The sequence below is a fragment of the Pavona decussata genome, unplaced genomic scaffold (assembly GCF_977016875.1).
Source record: "Pavona decussata unplaced genomic scaffold, jaPavDecu1.1 SCAFFOLD_114, whole genome shotgun sequence".
Taxonomy (NCBI): domain Eukaryota; kingdom Metazoa; phylum Cnidaria; class Anthozoa; order Scleractinia; family Agariciidae; genus Pavona; species Pavona decussata.
Window position 1 is genome coordinate 6,715,147 of NW_028145528.1, and position 18,985 is coordinate 6,734,131.

At 38.9% G+C, this 18,985-nt stretch overlaps 1 protein-coding gene across 5 annotated transcripts; it reads left to right on the forward strand.

Annotated features, from left to right (window-relative positions):
* Positions 1 to 1,053: 1,053 nt before the first annotated feature.
* Positions 1,054 to 18,935, forward strand: LOC146470512 (organic cation transporter protein-like). Of its 5 annotated transcripts, none has more exons than XM_085122549.1 (10): positions 1,054 to 1,212; positions 8,836 to 9,150; positions 11,530 to 11,758; positions 13,322 to 13,520; positions 15,294 to 15,506; positions 16,142 to 16,276; positions 16,628 to 16,722; positions 17,217 to 17,328; positions 17,653 to 17,725; positions 17,826 to 18,935. In XM_085122549.1, exons 2-10 carry the CDS (start codon positions 8,863 to 8,865, stop codon positions 18,054 to 18,056), a joined length of 1,575 nt encoding a protein of 524 aa, XP_084978675.1. In that variant the 5' UTR covers positions 1,054 to 1,212; positions 8,836 to 8,862; the 3' UTR covers positions 18,057 to 18,935. The 5 variants fall into 5 exon arrangements, with proteins under 5 accessions (XP_084978675.1, XP_084978677.1, XP_084978676.1 ...); XM_085122551.1 differs by having other exon boundaries at positions 1,060 to 1,207; XM_085122550.1 differs by lacking the exon at positions 1,054 to 1,212 and adding an exon at positions 5,787 to 6,008.
* Positions 18,936 to 18,985: the final 50 nt, after the last annotated feature.

The following is an 18,985-nucleotide window of genomic DNA, read 5'->3' on the forward strand; positions in this document are numbered from 1 at the left end:
AAACATGGCTCCTATTGGTCGAGATAGGAAGAATATGACCTTCAAAGCTAATTTGCTCTTACGAGTACGTCTTTCAAAGATCTCCCTTTTCTGTACGAAAGGAGGGAAGGGTCTTTGTAGATCTCTCTCAGCAGAAGCTGATTTTCTATCAAGTGCCATTTACTCATCTGAATGGTTTTTGGGAAAAGCACAAAAAGACCAACGGCAAAATGTTTTTGCGCGTTTTTTGTTTGTTTTGTAGGGCCGACATTCTTTCTTTGAAATTGACTTCTGAGAGAGTTTTATCTATAAGGTTATGGGGGTAACCTCTGTAGCGTAATCTCTGTTTGAATAGAGTAATGTTTTCTTCAAATGTTGTTTTTGAAGATTTTGTTCTGAGAAGTTTTCAAGGAACTGTTATTTACAATCGAGTGTCAAGTATGTACGTGACTCTCATACGTTGAGACAACACGCTTGCAGAGCATTTTAAAAAGAATGAGGCTTCCTTGTCCAAATGTATTCATCCACCACTCAAGATCCCTTTCGTATTTTTAAAATACTTTGTTATGAAAAAGCGTATTTTTGTGGTATTTTACAAAAGTCACGCAGTTGAAATACGGTCAATGGAATAATTTTGCCCAACCAAGGGTGCCTGACAAATTGTACTGTTCGGGTGTTAAAACGTTGTGTTGCTTCAATTTCAAAGCGTAAACAAATGTTACGAAAGGAATCTGGATTTTGTGTTACAAAATTTTAAAAAATACACATGGATCAAGAGAAAGGTTGGTTTTTTTGCATCATTTTTGTCATTTTCTTTTGTAATTGTTTGTTCTTACGACTTATTACAAATCACGACAACGTGGTATTACAATTCACAACAGCTCGGATTATTACAAATTACGACAACAGGTTATTACAATTCACGATAGGTACGTTATACTACAATTCACGACCGGTATTACAATTCACGACAAGTGTTATTACAATTAATTCACGACAGGTATTACAATTCACGACAGAACAGACGTGGCCTTGGGTTGGAAGCGAGGCTGGGGGTGACCTTGTTTTGATACAAACCTCACTGCTTTTCATATGCAGATCATATAATGCAAGCTTTTGTTTTTGTTTTCGGGAGAAACGCGCACTAAAACGTTGGCAAAGCTCTCAAAAGCTGTCTCAATATTGGCCTAAAGAAGAAAGGGACTTGAAATCAGATTTGGTCAGGAGTGTAAGGTTTGTTTTTGCTTCACTGAATGTGCCGTTGAATCCGGCGAGCTTTTTCATTTGTACCCTGGTTCATTGTGCCTTAATTAATTCGAGCTGGGACACACGGCTAACAGAGAAACGGTCAGGCATTACCAAAATAATTAATAACTGAAAGAAGTCGTAACTTTAAAAAAAGAGTATTTTCATGCAGCTGATAAATTATATCACTACAGTTTCTTAAGTAGATCATGTGCTTATGCATGGAACTGTATTGAACGTATCTGGCGCCATTTGCATGAAACATTCTTAGTTCGTTACAAAGTTGTTATAGTTATCTACTGAATGCTGTTTGGAAATTATATTTATTTTCCTGCATTAAAATTTTTTATAACAGCTCTTGTTTAAAGATGGATTTGTTTCACCACAGAAGCAGATCCGTGCGCTTATGTATGAAACATACCGACATCGACTTCCTTGAGACTTAAGAAATGTTTAAATTTGCCATCATAATCAGTGTTGCGTGCAGCGTTAATTATATGAGAGAAAGAAAAAAGTGTCGTTTTGTGTTTAACAGCCAATACTTCCCCCCATTTTTGTAACTGCGCAGAGGTAGTGGCCAACACGAAAGCCCTCCTCCTTTGGCCACTTCGCACTTCTTCCCTAGAAGGTAAAACCACTTAAATATAATGCTCTGCATGTTTATTTTCTTACCATAAAAATATAATGTATTTCGAATAAGTGTGAATAAAATTGAATTCAATTGAATTGAATTGAATTGCCAACTAGTTTCTATTTACATATGAAATGCAGTGAGGTTTGTATCAAAACAGTCACCCCCAGCCTCGCTTCCAATCCAAGGCCAGGTCACTAAGCACACAACTGTATAATGGGCTATTGGGAGCTAGCCCGTCACTTTGTGAGTTCGTAATAAATTAACCCGTGGAGGAATAATTAGAGCGAATATAAAGGCAAGTTTCCGCATACAGATTTATCATCCCGCTTAGTATAGAGCCAATTTACATGTTACAATTTGTCGGCGTAGCGCGGGGTGAAAGGTACACCATTCCACTTTCATTACAGCCACTCACTGCTTTTGCTGAACTAAGTTATGGGAGGCGAGATTTTGCAAAGATAGAGGGTCGTAAGACAAGGAAAGGAAAGGTAGGACGCGTCGTCGAAAGGGAGGTGGGTGGGTAAAAGAAAACATTCTGAAATCCCAAAACGGCGTAACTTGGCGAGAGGGAGCAAAGAGCAGGAATAGTTTGCTTAAATAGGCATATGAAGACCCACGAAACGCGAGTGGCATTGACTTTCAAAAACGGCAGCGTTGTCCACAGGCTAGTTTCGTGGTTATTTAGACAGTGAGAATATTCAAATATCATGTCATTTTTACATAGGGTTGCAATGATCTCGATCCTGGGTACAGAATGTTATTTTCTGTGCCCTAGATGATTGTTCAATAAAATCTGAAACATTATTTTGATGATTCTATTAATACAAATATAATTTCGGCTATAGGCCTTATCACGGTTTTCGACACCATTTTAGACAAGACGACTTTCGTAAAATTTGTAAGTTATGAGGCATTTCTTAGTAAAAGTTGGTAACAGAAATTTTTTAACGTAATTTGACGTGCTGAAAACGAAAATGCCTGTTACCAAAGTTTTTCTTGCAATCTTCAGTTTGAAATTGACGTCACAAAAATTAAATAGAAAATGACGTCATCACAATGTTAACTTTGCATAAGAGGATAGATACTAAGCAATGAGCCCAATATTTGCCCCTTTGAATACCAAATAAATTGCCTCCAGCCTAGTTTCTTTATATTAGGCTGCACTTAAACATAAGAGGCAACCTGTGGCATCATGTAATGACGTCACAGATAGGTTTATATTTGTTTCTTTGCCATTGAACTGCACACAGTCATGAAAACATACCTTATGTAATGTTGGCTTTATAAGTTGTTCAAATGTCGTTAAAAATTAAACCTGCGGTTAACAGCTGAAACCTATTTAGTATCATTATGGGTGTTAATGTATACCTTTACCGTTATGGAATTCTGGCTGGGTCTCAGTAAGAAGTAGGAGAGTTGGTTTCATTTTATCAAAAAATACAGGCATATCCCTTGGAAGTTTCACTATTAGAAAATAGTCATTTATACATTTGCCCTACTGAAACTACGGCATTTGCCTTAAAAATAAGGCATTGCATTCTTCCTTCTTGGCGAACATTAAATAAATAAATACAGTGATGCGTTCCAATAGGAACTTATTGTATGACGTATTGTATCTTTTAAACGGCTCTCTGGAAGAGCATTTTTATGAAAGGGGCTACGTGTTTAAATAAATAAATAAAAAAAGATGATGATGATGATGATGATGATGATGATGATGATGAATGTCTGACTTGTTATCTGGCAATGCAAGGACGTTTGGCCAGCTGTAATGGAGAGGGCCACTGCCATCTTCAAAAATACGTCGGATAGGGCGAGTGGGTTTTCAGTTTGCGTCTTTTTCTCGTTCCAGAAAGTTGATGAAATATTCTCGATGCCGATCAAATATGACCTGTATTCGCTGACAGCGGGATCCAGCTTCGAGTACCGCAGATAGAAAGCCATCTACAAAGTCCCCAAACGTTTGAGCACGAGACGGTCTCCCAATTGTAGCAACTGATGCCAGACCATCTATTAACAGAAATGAGCCTCCTTTAACTTCTTTTTTACTTTGGCAATTTATTCTACTTGTAACTATGTCAGATTTCTTCCCAGTTATGAGCATGCCATTCTTCTCTTCATAGCCAAGCTTCATAGGCAATGATTAGGCGTTGAAGAACATTTATCTCGGCTCTTAAAGTTGTGGACTTGTCCTTCTCTTTGCTGCTCTTTACAACTTGATGTAAGTTATCAAAACAGGAGAGTTGGAGCGTTATTCTTGTACATCGTGTCCCAGAATTTCACTTCTGGTGATTCATCTTGCTGCTGTTGAGAGACAGCCGCCAACCCTTGCTCCACGAATTCGTTCATCTGTTGCTGACCAAGCTCAGCAGACTTGACTTTCATCAGTGACAAGATCTTTGGTGGAAATGTTACAAAGACAGGTTGGATGTTCTGGTGGCGAAGATACTTTGCACTGCTTGAGGATGGTGACATTGAACATTTGTCCTTCTTGTCGTAATCTCTCCTTCCACAGATTTGTTTTCCCACTTGTCTTCTTCGTCCAATCTAAACATTTTGTGTGTGCATAGTCACTGGACTGGACTCATGGACTGGGAGCGAAATAAGGGGAAGCGTGGTCGGAAACACGTTTCCGTTTTCATACTAAAAAAGGGAAGCAATCGAATTTATAAAAAAAATCGCTGCTTTGAACCCAGGATAACAGTACACATGAAACAGTTTTCTGCTATAATTCGGCCAGTTTAAATTAACATCTTTCTCCTTGTGAAAGAATATTATGAATATGCATTGTACGACGTCATATGTTGCCCAACGAGACAGCCACGTGCTTATTTCCACACATTACGAAGCCAGACACAAATTATGAGTGAATTGACATTGCAAGGTCCAAATTTGTGAAAACTTGCTCAGTGGTTCCTCCTTTCCTACATATTTTATCACTGCGATGACGTCATTTTCGATGACATTTTTGTGACGTCATTTTCATACTGAAGATCACAAAATGAACTTTGGTAACAAGCATTTTCATTTTCAGCACGTCAAATTACTTTAGAAAACTCCTGTTACCAACTTTTACTAAGAAATGCTCCTTCATTTATCTGAGAATGATTTTATCCAAATATCGACTAGTCTATTTTGACGAGTAGGAAAACACGTCTTGAAATAACAGTGTTTGTAGGGAAATCCAATGTCAAATAATTTTCATAAAACATCGCTTTTGAAAAATTCATGAATTGGAAACTTTTGGCACTAGGAAAAGGATTTTAAGAAAAAAAATGGAGTGATGTAGCTGTGCCAGAAAGCGTCCAGTCGTGATTTGAACTTACCGTACATTTCCCTGTATTTTTTTCCCGGAACTATTTTTAGTAGCAGTTCACGGCTGGTTCGCTATACAGACAAATGTATGGAAGTGTCAAAACCCAACTAGATGCTTTCTAGCAGAGCTACATTTCTTAATTATTTTCTGTAAGATCCTTTGCAAAGTGCCTTTAGGGTTTCCGATTCATGAATTTTACAGAAGCGATGTTTTATGAAAATTATTTGACATCGGATTTCCATACAAACACTGTTATTTCAAGACGTGTTTGCCTACTCGTCAAAACTTGGCGTCGAAAACCGTGATAAGGCCTATTCAAAGTGATATTTAAGAAAGGTCGCAGTGCCTCTTGTTAAAGTTCACTGATCTGTTCGCACGATTAATATTGACTGAATAAGTTGGCGGTTCGATTTCTATTGATAAACTGGTGATTTCGATCCCACCGCTTACACGTCTTTGTGTGCATTGACACAATGCCGAGGTCGTATTCATTGTTTGCCAGGAAGGTTGCGGCGCAAAAACATGTTATGCCAAATTGCCTAAAAAAAAAGGATTCTTTCTTCTTTTGTCATCAATGGAGCGTGCGGTATACGGTTTTTGCTCGGAAACTTGTCAAACCAGAAAACCCGGATTAACATAATTAGCTTGCCAATTTGATGCAACATTAGCCGGATAAGGAGTTCTTGTTCTCCGCCAATGAAGCTTACGAAGCCACTCGTTGAAACCGGTCAAACAGGAAAAGTCTAAATCAATAAAACTAGCCGTAAGGTTCCTTCGAGTATACATCTCCTCAACAATAGCAGCTTCACCTGCTTGAAGTTTCCAACCACTCCGGTGAGTATTTTCGTTTTTGCGGCTTAGGTTTCAAGGATTAAGTAGTAAAAAACAGTTCTAACAAGAGGGTTAAAATCTATTTTAACATAAAACTTCGGCAGCGTTTAATACGGACTATTTGAAGATAGACCATGCATGACTTGTTAATGACCTGGATGCAAGATTTGGGACAACAAACATGAACTGAAAGGCACTCGCAAAACCAGAAAGATTTTTTACACGTTGCAACTTTGCAGTCTTAATGAGTTTGGTTAGAAACTTTAATATAGTATTGATGAGTACAATACAACGCTGCACCCGACGTAAACATTTAGGGAAAATACTTGAAATGTTATTCCCGCCCTTTAAAGATATTCGTTTAAGTGGGCCTAAGGAACACAGTTCGGTGTGGTCGGGTATACTTTAGCTGAAAATTAAAGTTGTAGAAAGTTTTGGGAAACGGAATTTTATTCCCCGAATTGACTGGCTGTTAATTGTTTTGCAAAAATCCTAATTGGCCTTTACTGTTGGGAGAGAATAGTGTTTTCTTTACAGGTCTGTGAGTCACGTTTGAATATTTTGTAAGTCTACCTCAGGCTTTGACATTTTTCGCTTATTCCACAAGCAGACGTGTCTAGAAGAGGTAACTGGGTAGGCTTGGAAAGAAAAAGGTACACAACTGACACTATAAAAACGCGTAATCGAGCGGTCAAAGCTTTACTCGAGCCATTGAATCGTTCCGTGTGAATGGTTTATTTGCGTTGTTTTTGAATTGATGAGTTTGCTTGCAAACCTTCATGTGATATTCATAACGGTACGATACACTCAGCAAGCACATTTGGCGTGAATGTGAAAACTTCACAGAAAAAGGCAAAGAATGTTTGTACTGATTAAATGTTTTTACATGGTACTGTAACTTGTTTGAACCCAGAAGTCACATCACAAGTAGCTAGTATGATCATCCGGGTGAATGTAGTCCTCCGTGACAAGGACTGTTTGAGGTGACATTGACTCACTGAAGGCAATACATGCACCCTTTAATTGAAACATCTGAAAAATGTCTACCGCAAAATACAGAATATTATACGCGTCTTTGAAAGGAAATTTTAGCGGAAATATATTCAGGGAGGGTTTACAATTGGAAGGGCTTAGGCAGCTTGAAACAGATAACCATGAAGCCTAGTTTGCATACACTCGATTGCAAAAACGTTGACACCTTAAAAGCATAAACCGTGAACGATAAGACCTAACAGATTTGTGGGTAGTGTTTAAACAATAACCTCATTTCCATAATCAATAATTTACCATTCTCATTCTTTGCAATAAAAAATACAGTGCTGACCTTATTCTTCCGAATAATTTTCTACCAAATATTGCTTACGTCCATTGACTGATTTGAACTTAGGCAATTGTATATCACTCAAATTGGCCCTTGTTGGCCAATTTGGACACTTAAAGGAAAGCTTGGACAGTTTCTGTCATTCACCACGTGCAACTAATTTTGGTCATCAACCGTCGCACAAGAGTAGAATATTATGCAAATAAATTTAGTGCACTTATGCCCATAAAGCCATTGGGTCTCATCGTTTACGGTTTATGCTTTTTAGGTGTCAACGTTTTAGCAATCGAGTGTATACGCATATGAAAATCGCAAACAATTTGCGAAGGTTTGCTTTTGTAAGCCTTTAATCCTGATATTAAGGATAAAAACGTAACAGCCTCGCAAACTTACGTAGTTGAAAGGCTAAGAAAATCAAAGGCGGCGCTTATAAACACTCACTAAGGTTTTTGCGTCCTGCTCAACTTCTACTTGAGAGAATTCCCAAGAGACGCCACCGACTGTGGGTCAGATTCATTTTCGACGACCATCAATGACCACAGAATAGTCATTGATTGATCGCAGTGTCTTTATCTTGATTTACACTTTTAAATTTTCTTTCAGGTCCGTTTGTTGTGCATGTAAATAATAATAGGATAAATTACTTCTATTCTATTCATATTGGTACCAGATACCATTGGATTGCTAATTTGATAAAATAAATTAGTTGGTATTTTGATCTTGCGGTTTGTTTTCTAAGGATTCTGGGTACAGTTTGGTCCCAGACGCTTGAGTCCAATTGTTGTATCAAACATGTTGTATTCGTTTAGCCACCTCGTTCAACACTGTGCAACATCGATCGTCTAACAATGTTGGATTCAACCATGTTGGAAGATGTTGCAATCGTTTGACCAGGGCTTTAATCAACATATCAAAAGGCCCAAGGGATCCGTGCACGGGAACACCTTCACATTCAACCCTACTTAGAACTCTCAAAATGTTTATACCGTGACAATGAAAAACTTGAAAGGTACATAATAATAGTAATGTAGTTCCTTCTGAGGTGAAGCGAGATGATATCGTCACATGGCTTGGTAATTACGTCATGTTTTCTGAACAGCCGTCATCTTGGATCCCCACTTGATCTCTCGATTTCTCCAAAACAGGAGAAAAGGGCTTCAAAACTACAGAATACGTTTAGATATGACTTAGAAGTAATCAAAACCAGTAACGAAACGCAAACATTATGTAACAATGCAAAAAAGGCTGTACTTTTGTTATTCTCCTGTCTGGAAGTTTTGCTTTAGGCGCTCATAATTTGTTTATTTCAAAGCGAGTCCTTGAGGTAACCAAACTCGGCAATAGCTAATCCCTTGTCTGCCTAATATTTCGAATTTAAATTTATCTCGCTCATGTCTGAATCTGTTTGTGAATCTGACATAGATGTGAAAGGATATGAGGTGGTAAAGATCCTGAAAACAGTTCATTTAAGTCTACTTTCCGCTGATAGAAAACTTTGGTTTGCTTTAGGGAGGATCATCTCACACGCGGCATATCATGGCTCTTACAGTCGATGATGTAATGGAGAAGATCGGCAGTTTTCATCGATACCAATATCGGTTACTGTTCATCTTTGGTTTTATGAAGATCTTTGGCGATGCTTTCCAGACAATGATTCCAACATTCCTCAGCATTGAGCCGCCATGGCGATGCAAAGAGAACAGTTCTGCGTGTAACCTGACGGGAACCTTTAAACCAGGTGATAAAAATTACAATTTTCGCTGCTCAATTCCACGGAATCAGTGGGAGTTTGACACCAGTGACCTCAACTCAGCTGTGAACGAAGTAAGATGAAGCATTTTAATTTTATTTTGGTCTATTCATTTTATTTTACTTTATTTTAAGGCCTATTCACACTAAGATTTTACCTCACCATTGCGTTATTCGGGGATCACGTGAGATTGCGCGACTTGCGAGCTCAGCTCAGTTCGTTCTGCTCAGTGAAGCGACCAGAAGTCTTTATTTAGCGGTTCGCAAATAATGAAAATTTCATAGGTAAGGAGCATTACCTCGAACGTTGAGTTAAACGTGGTTTAAACTGGTGAAATCTCCAATGAACATGTAGCTTATCACAATTTTAAAATGGAATCTTTAAAATTAGCTATACAAGTGATAAAACAAGGTTGTTATATGGCCTCAGTAGATTTGAATGATGCATATTACTCAGTGCATGTTGACACCAAATACAAAAATTACTGAAATGTCAGTGGAAAGGCAACTCTATGAGTATATCTGCCCACCAAATGGTGTTGTGTATTCCACTCTCCGCTCCCAGGGACACTTATCAATTGGGATTCTTACGGGGGAGCACTACAAAAAAATTGGTTCAACATACGTAGTCACAGGGCGCAGAGGAGTCATATTTGATGTAAATTCCGGCTAAATTTCAGTCCTGGAAAATTGCAGTGCAAACCCATTTTGTTGATTAAAATACTGATCGAACAAAGCGTCATGGGATCTTATTACGCGTCTGTTGAAAGATTATCCCCAAGCCAGCTATGGTCGCCTGTGGCGAAACGATCGTCGCCCGAAGGACGACAATCGGAAAACCGAAGTACCGAAGTGCTATTTCTACCGTAAGCCCACCGTAAGCTACGGTGATGCGTCCACTGTCATTGATGCATGCTGCTTGTGTCTTGGGATAATCTTTCTACAGAGGCGTAATAAGATCCCATGACACTTTGCTCGATCACGTTCTTGTGTTTTAATCGACAAAATCGGTTTGCGCCGCAATTTTCCGGGGAATTTAGCCGGCATTTACATCAAATTTGACTCCTCTGGGCCCTGTGTGTAGTCACCTCCTTGATTACTTACAATTGGTTTGTTGTAATATTTCCCGGCTAAAAGTGGAAGCATTTCACCATACTACTTTAAAGTCTCATGTGATCTCCAAATGACGTAATGCAGAGTTAGAATCTAAAAATTAAGGACGGTGCCTACTAATACCGAAGTATTTTTGTGCGGTTTATGACTATGCGGGAAAAGCAGATCTTAGCAAGGCTTACTGGAATCCAAAAAGAAAATTGGGGGTAACCAAACATTTTTCAGAGATAATTAAGCAATAATATTGCTAAAAAACGCCAAAATATGAAGTAAGGTACGGGATTTTTTTCTTAATTGAAGCTTGATTATCTCTGAAAAATGCATGGTTACCCCCAATTTTCTTTTGAGATACCGAAAGCATTTGGTAAGTTCTGCTTTCTCCATGTAGTTTTAAAGTGCGCAAAAATATTCCTGTATTAGTAGGCACCACCCATAGGAAACCCGAGTATCTTCAGATGCGCAGAACATATGCGCAGTAACAATAGTAGGCACCGTCCTTAAACGAGTGTTACCTGGAAGTTGAAGTTTGTTAGTAGTTGAAGTAAGGAAAAATTAGGGAAATTTCCACGGGGACTATGAAATCTCGCTGGCAATGCTCAAACCTGACATGCAAATTTCAAAACTCTGTTCAAATTTCAAAACTACAGGTCAGGCGTGATGTAGGTTGGCTGTAAAACGCTGCCTACCGTCAAAATTTCCGGATTACCTATGATGAGTGAACCGACTGCTTAATTTCTGACCCCAGAGGGATTCTACGATAGGTAAAATATGACGTTTTCATTAAAATGCCACTTCCCAATCAATAAATAAGGTAATGCAATTATATTAATTGTCTCAAACAAGTAAATTAAAGATACGTTGTCTCGATCTAATTTGCAGTAGTATTTAACAAATTATTTCCTTTCGCTGGACATTCCAATCAGAGATTGGCCGTTTCCTTCCTTTTGGAAAAATAAAGGCAATTTGTTTGTCCAATTTCATGTGGTAGTTGTATATTCTGGGGTCAGTTCTAAATCAAGGACATCCAATATAAGTGCGTGTACAGGTTGTGCCGACGCACATAAAGTATATGCTACGTACTTTTGAAATCATGAAAATGAAAACATTTTTAAATAAAGTTCTACTTCCTAGTATCTCAAACGTAAGCATACGAGGAGAGCTTCTTTATACAAACGTGAACAAGTTTCTAGCATCGCATTTTTATAGTTAACATGATCCATGTTTTAACCAAAGTATTATTGTTACAATTGATATGTCGAATTATTATTATTCAGACGGAAATATTACTTTTCTTGGTTTCAGCATTAAAATATTTTACACAATAATTAATTTTTCTTGCAGTTTGACTTGGTGTGCGATGTATCAGCGCTGGCTGCACTGAACAAAGCTATTATGTTCGTGGGCTATATGATTGGTGTGCTTATTGGAGGTGTTTTGTCCGACAAGTTCGGACGCAAGCCAATTGTGTACTTCCTTTCAGTCGTGTGTAACATCATAGCACTGGGTGCGTCTTTTGTCCAGGTCTACTGGCTTTACGTGACACTCAGGTGTCTGGTGGGTATTTGCGTCGGTAAGTCTCTGATTGATGTTCATCGTTCACATCAATTTTTATTTAGTACAATTCTCTCAGTTGCATAAGAGTAGGTTATTATTAGCTTGGGCTACATCTATCAATTCCACACAATACTACAGTAAGAAACATAAGGCTCATTTTTTGACCTGTATATTTCAATAAGGCTTTTGCTGTTTAAAAACGGCTTGATCCTTGTCACTAAACTAAAATTGCGGCTCATGATAATTTCTGGGTGATGGATGATAGATGATTTATGGGAGGTTACAGGTGATTGATGATGGGTAAAGGACAGGGAACTTCGGAGTACTTGCAAGACCTGTTCATGCCATTCAGCACTGATTGTGAATTCAGAGACAATGAAAAACAAATTTGCCCTGCCTAAGTCCCACACGAATTTTTTTAAAACGCAGCTTTTCCTTCAAAGGAGCTCGTTTGTGGAATAGCCTTCCAGCTAACCTCAGAGTGACTACGTCTTTGAAGAAGTTTAAAGGCGAGATAAATTTGTTAATGTCCTCCTCGTACTCCCACAAGGCAAGCCTGTAAATCAGTTTTATTTTCAAAATCTATTTTGTAACTCATGTTTTTGCCGTGTTTAAATAAAGTGTATGTTATGTTTTGTTTTGTTATGTTATGTTGTTTTGTGGTGGCTGATGGATAATGAATGATAGGTGATGGGTGATGGATGATTGGTTTTGGAAGTTTGGTGATATATAATGGGTAATAGCTGATGGGTTATGGGTGATGGATGATTGGTGATGGGTGGTGGGAGATGGGTGATGGATGGTGGGTGATGGGTGATTGGTGATTGGTGATTGGTGATGGGTGATGGATGATTGGTGATGAGTGGGGGTGATGGGTAATGGGTGATTGGTGATGGGTGATGGGTGATGGGTGATGGGTGGCGGATGATGGATGACGGATTGCGGTAGGAGATGGGTGATGGGTGATTGGTGATGGGTGGTGGGTGATGAATCATTGGTTATTGGGGATGGGTAATGGGTGATTGGTGATGGGGTATGGGTGATGGGTGATGAATGATTGGTTATTGGAGATGGGTAATTGGCGATGAGTGATTGGTGATCATGATGAACGACAGGTAATTGCTGATGGGTATGGGTGACTGGTGATGGGTGATGGGTGATGGATGGTGTCGAATGTTGGTTGATGGGTAATGGGTGATGGGTGATGGGTGATGGATGATGGATGACGGATTGCGGGTGACGGGTGATGGATTATGGATGATGGGTGATAGAATGATGATGTATGATGGCCGATGGATAAGGATTGATAGATTACAAGCGGTCGTTTCTTTAAAGAAACCGGTTAAGTTAAGTGACAGATGGTGATGAGAGAGGGCTGCTTGGTGATGGCTGGAGTTTATTGTTTGGATGGTGCATGGAGGTGGACAATGGGAGATGACAAGGAATGAAAGGACATAAGAAAAAATGGGTCCTAAATGATAGTCAATTGACTGGATCGTACTATAGTCAATAAGAGACGACAAGTAATATTCATAACGCTTAAAAAATTTTTTGTAACCCTTGATTCTTTGTCTAATAGGTAGCTCATCACTGTCCATGTACGTTTTACTCATGGAGTATGTAGGCAAACGTCATCGTCACGTCGTGGGGACAACCTTGTGGTATTTCTGGGTTGCTTCGTTAATGCTGCTGGCATTGTTTGGTTATCTGATAAGGGACTGGCGCACACTTTCTATCGCAGGAGCAGTCCCTGGCCTGTTGCAGATTTTTTTTTGGTGGTAAGCAATCCATCAGTATTCGTGATTATCTTCATGTTTTACGCAGGCGTTCAATTGTATTTGTCTGGGTTATTTTCGTTTGTCTCGACGCTTTCAAAAAAGGTTGGAAGAGCAAAACTGCATATTTCCGCTAGCAAACGAATAATAAACAAAACTGTTGAAATGTGTTTCAGAGCCGCAGGATCATTCAAAGACAACTTTCCATTCTGTTTGTAAATAAAAGAGGTAATTACGTGGTATTTATTTGGGATAGCCAACTATGCTTCTGGCCTCTGCGCCGTAATTACTAAAGAAAGATTGTAAATGTCAAGCTGGAAAATAAAATAAAATAATACGCAACATTCAACATGCCACGAGCGTCGGACATAGAAAAAGGTCTGAGTACCCGGCAAGAAGCAAACCTACTTAGTTCTGATCAATGGGATGCTCAAATCACTGAGCTACTGGGAGAAACGTGACGAGAAAGGCCGTTTCAGTACTTCATATGTGATGTCGAAAGTGTTCTGTGTGCTTATAAATAGCTCAGTCAATTCCAAGCATGACCATCCGCGGGAATTTCTCATTTTGTGGATCCTTATGGTGGGGCATTCGTCACCAGAGGTCTGCAGGAGGGAGGGGGGACGGGGGTCATTTGCATTTTTTCTGACAATGGAGAATTTCACAAATTTTTCTGCTTGAGCCAAATAATTACCATTTTATTTCAGTTAAAGAATAATTCACTGGATATTCTAATAAAAAGAGAAATAATCTTCAACAAGGTCACTTGCTTTTAGGAAACTTTATCCAACCTCAAAAAACTAAACTAAAGTAACAGAACCTGCTAGCTAGTGGGTGTGATATAAATGAAAGAAGAAAACATGCCAGTATACATTAAAAATACTCGTGACCTTCCTGAGAATTATTTCCTGCCTGCTGGTTCTACAAAAAAAGAAAATATTAATTGATTCAAAATATCATTTACTCAGTTACAAACTGTACTAGCACGTCACTGACCCCACACATCTTCCCACAGTCGCACATTGTTGGAACAATTATCAATCTTTTGATAATAATTACGTACGATTCGATTTACATGCTTGAAAAGAAGCGTTTACTTAGATTTTGAATGTTTCGTTAATGGGAGGAGAAATGAGCTAAATTCTTGACTGAAAATCGAGCTGAAGCATCGTAGAATCAAAGGTGGATTTGTACCAAGTCTACTCTTTAGATCACCAATAAAATAAAAGCATGAAAATAGTTTTTCTGGTTTCTAGTAAGGAGATAACATCTCATTTCATAGTCATTTCATTTTCGTAGGGGGTTTTTAAAAGTCGACTGAAGTAAATTAATATTAATTGAGAGCTTTGTTTCTGATGTTTGTTGTGAAGTCTAATACATATTCAATAATTTCTTTCTCTACTTGGAATTAAGATTTTAGCCTGTTGGTTAAAAAACGTAATTTTGGTCTTGTCCCGTGGGTGGGGCATTTGTACCCTTTTCCAAGCTATACGGAAGGATTTCTGGCTATATTGGCTGACCCCACTGTGGGGCATTTGCAAATTGCCCGAAGCGAAAATGATAAATGCCTGACAAATACCTTAGGGAGGGGGATGCTCTCGCTTGGAACTAATACAGCGTATTGCCATAAGCTCAGTAATGCGATGAGAAAGATATGATGTTCATTACGTCCTCGTTGTACAAAGGGCAAAGGAAAAACCTGAATCTCTGACGGGGATCAAACAAGAGGTCATTGAATTTTTTACACAGCCGGGTTAAACGTTCTTGTAAAAACAGGTATATACCAGAGTCTCCTCGTTGGCTACTGGTGCATAACAAGCCAAAAGAAGCCTGGGAAGAGCTCCAAAAGGTAGCTGCTTTCAATCGAAAAGAAATGCCGGATGGAGAACTGGAACAAAAAAATGCCACGCCAGAGAGAACTGGTGACTTCCGTGACCTCTTCAGTTCATTCAACATGACCAAAAGAACTCTGATATCTTGGTTTTCTTGGTAAGGGAACATTTTGCTACATCTAGTTAACTCTGAAATAGGACATACATTAGCTTGACATTGACCGAGAACTTTAAAAAATTTAAGATGCGCCTATTCTCGATTCGCTGTTCCAGCTGCAAACATTAGTGGTACACTGCAAACGCTCACAGTTTCTATCACTAGCGCTGCCAAGTTCAAACATCAAAATGTCAATAAAAAGAAAACAATATTTCAAGAGCCAACGTATTTTCTAAGGAGTGCTTATGGGAGGAATTATGCATATCTAACTGGAATTCGAAGATGTTGTTGTTATTTTGGTTTTTTGGGGGGATTTTTCGCGAAAAGGTGAAAAATCTCTATCGTTATAAGAACGAGAACCAGCCCTTGCCCGTACGTTCAATCCACATATGTCGCCCACTCACTCTGGAAGCCAAGCGGGGGCTATATTCACGGTGCAGGCTAGCGCTCTCACCACTTCAACATTCCCATTCCCTCATTGCATAAAGAGAAAGCATTTAGCGATCAGTTCATTGAAATTGTGACACTTGAGGATTTCATCCATAGATCCATGGAATCAAAGTTAGGTTATTAAACACGATAGCGCACTTTTTAAAGTTATTAAAATAACTTTGACTGTGTATTTTCTGATTTAGGATGGTCATATCATTGGTGTATTACGCTGTTTCATATAGCGCAGGAGCTTTTGGCGGCAATCGTTATTTGGTGTTCTTTTTGACCAGCCTCATAGAGATTCCCTCCAACTTCACTTGCATAATCCTTAACCGTAGGTATGTTAGTATACATGTAACACTTATCCCAAAACCTTTTAGTAACAGTGGATAACCATTATATTATTTGAATCACAAAACTACGACTCAGAAAGACATCTGAATGCGTGAAGCCTCGTAAGGCTTGCTTTTTGATTTTATAAAATACTACGGTTAAATGTCTTTTTTAGAAAGAATTATTGCATTATTCACAGTCAAGAGAGGATAAGCTATCCTGTCTTGTTAGAGTTTAATTTTTTGAGACATTTACTAGCAAAATTTACTAGGAACACGCATTCCAGTTGAGTCGCTGTTGTTGACCATCATGCAATTAGAGATAGAGAGCTAAATTGTGATTCGTAAATCTTTCAGGATTGGCCGGAAGAAAACTACTATTCTTGGGGTGGTCGTGTCCTTCATTGCATCTGTCATTGCCGTTGTCTTTCAACGTGATATTAAAAACACAGGTAACCTTTATCAAGTTTAACTTCACCAAAACAATTCTATGGCTAAGCCATACATTTCTTCCACTAAAACCTTCGAACCGTACCTAAGCAAGAACATTACTGAGAAGACTTAATGGTGTCATAAATTTTTACGTCTAACTTGTGTATTAAATACCTCGGGGATTCTGGAGAATGTGTTATTTTCTGGGGCAAACGAAATACCCGTGGCAGTTTTAGGTTCTGTGATGATAACAATCCTTGAAAAAAAGTCTCTGGGAAAAAGATCAACTTTCAATCGTGGCAGTTCTATTTCTCCTCATATGAGATGATACTTGTGCTGTTTAGTGCAAGTTTCCCCCTCACCCCTTCCCCAAAATCAATGTGAGCGGTAGGTTGCCTTCTGGACAAACGGCCCGGGGCGCAATTCAAAGATTTAACGTTATTTCAGGTTCAACGTTGACTTTCGGGTTATGTTTATTATATTAATCTCATGTTATGTTCATTTTGCAATACAGGATTTCTGGTGGCAAACATAATCATGGCACAGGGGTTCGCGAAATTCTTCATCAACATGGCATTCAGTTCGATCTACGTTTACTCTTGTGAACTTTTTCCAACCGTCATCAGGTATTGCCAGATTTCAGATATTAGGAAACCTATCCGGAGTCACTTGGGGCCCTAATGCTACTGAAAGTGTTTGCAGATTATACTTCTTTCCGTGGCATGATAAATGTGTCTTGATTAAGTCAAAGCAATGCATTCAGTCCACAGAACAGGTCACCGTTCTCGTGCAACGTTCCATTTTTGGCCAAATAAGTAATTTTCCTCTAAGCCAGAGTTAGGACACAGTACATGGAAAAATGTTGGCCCTGATGAAAACTCTTAAATTATACAAGAAAACAAGGTCACTCTTAATTCTCCATTGATCTCTTGAATCTGCTCATTTTCCAGGAATATCGGGATGGGAACCTCATCTGCCGCCGCACGCATTGGATCCATATCAGCACCCTATGTAGTTTGGCTGGTATCAACTTTGAATCATTTTACACTTTGGTTATCTGCACCATTTTAACGTGTTAGTGTCCAAACTAAACCCTTTTTTCTTTCTTTTAATTACTCATCAGGTTCGTTTCCATATTCTCTTGCCATACTCCATCGTGGCAGTGCTTGCGTTCCTCTGCTCTGTCTTGTGCTTTCTGCTGCCAGAGACTAAGGATGCAGCAACTCTTGAGAATATGGATTCAGTGAACACCAGCGCTTCAGAAATGGTGGAGACGGAGCAAGTTCCGTGTGAACCAAGCAAGGAGAAAGAAGAATTGGGAGAATTGTTACTTAATCAGGAGTGTTCTGCTTAAGAGATGCCTCTTGCGAAAGGAAATGGGGTTTTCGTTTTATTTCTTACTTAGCCTTTACTTATAATCAGTATTAAAATAGTGCTCGTGTATAGATAAGCTTATATATAGATGAATACACTCTTTCATCAAAAAGAAAATTCTCGTGGCCGGCAATTTCTTAAAATTTCTAAACATACTGTCTTGGATCATACCCGTCTCTAGAAAAGCACTTCATCATTTAATCGGAAAGCCTCGAAACTTACCTCTGTGGCAAAACTACGGTGAGGGTAAATCAGGGTGAACGTTTTAGTTTGCTAGGAGTTTTGAATTTCATCAGGTGATCAAAGCGAAATATACACCTAATGTTTGGCACATTTCGGTTTTTCTAACAATTGTAACACTGTGCTTTAAGCAGGTTTTGCCTTTCCCCTGAATGTTGGCTAAGGCCTGCAGGAGTGTTGAAGCTAAGAACAATCACTGCATCAGAGTAGGCTATTGGCCAGCTTGTCACCCATCTGCTGTAGCCAGTTGTACTCTTAAACCATGCTTCTAACTTTTGGCCTTTCGTGGCGCTGATCTTGTGAAAGTATCATCTGGGCTGGCTACGAAAGGGTGGCAAGGCTGACGCAAACATTTTACAGCGTAGTGAAAAGTTGAACAAAGCTTGGCATCATATAATTAGTCATCGGTACTAGTTTTTGCGTAGCAAGGGTGAACATATAGCTCGAGCAGTATTTGGAATTTTCTTCCAAGTAAATTAAAGAAGATATGAAGGAATTCTTTCCATCAACGCTATCTTCTAAGTCAAGTATTTTAGGTCATCTTGATTATGATTCAGCAAGGAGGGTTAACACCTTGTAGAAACAGAAATAAAGGCTTGATTTTTGAAGCCAATACAAACGATTGATTGTGAATTTGAACCTGGCGTATCCAATCGATAACAATCAATG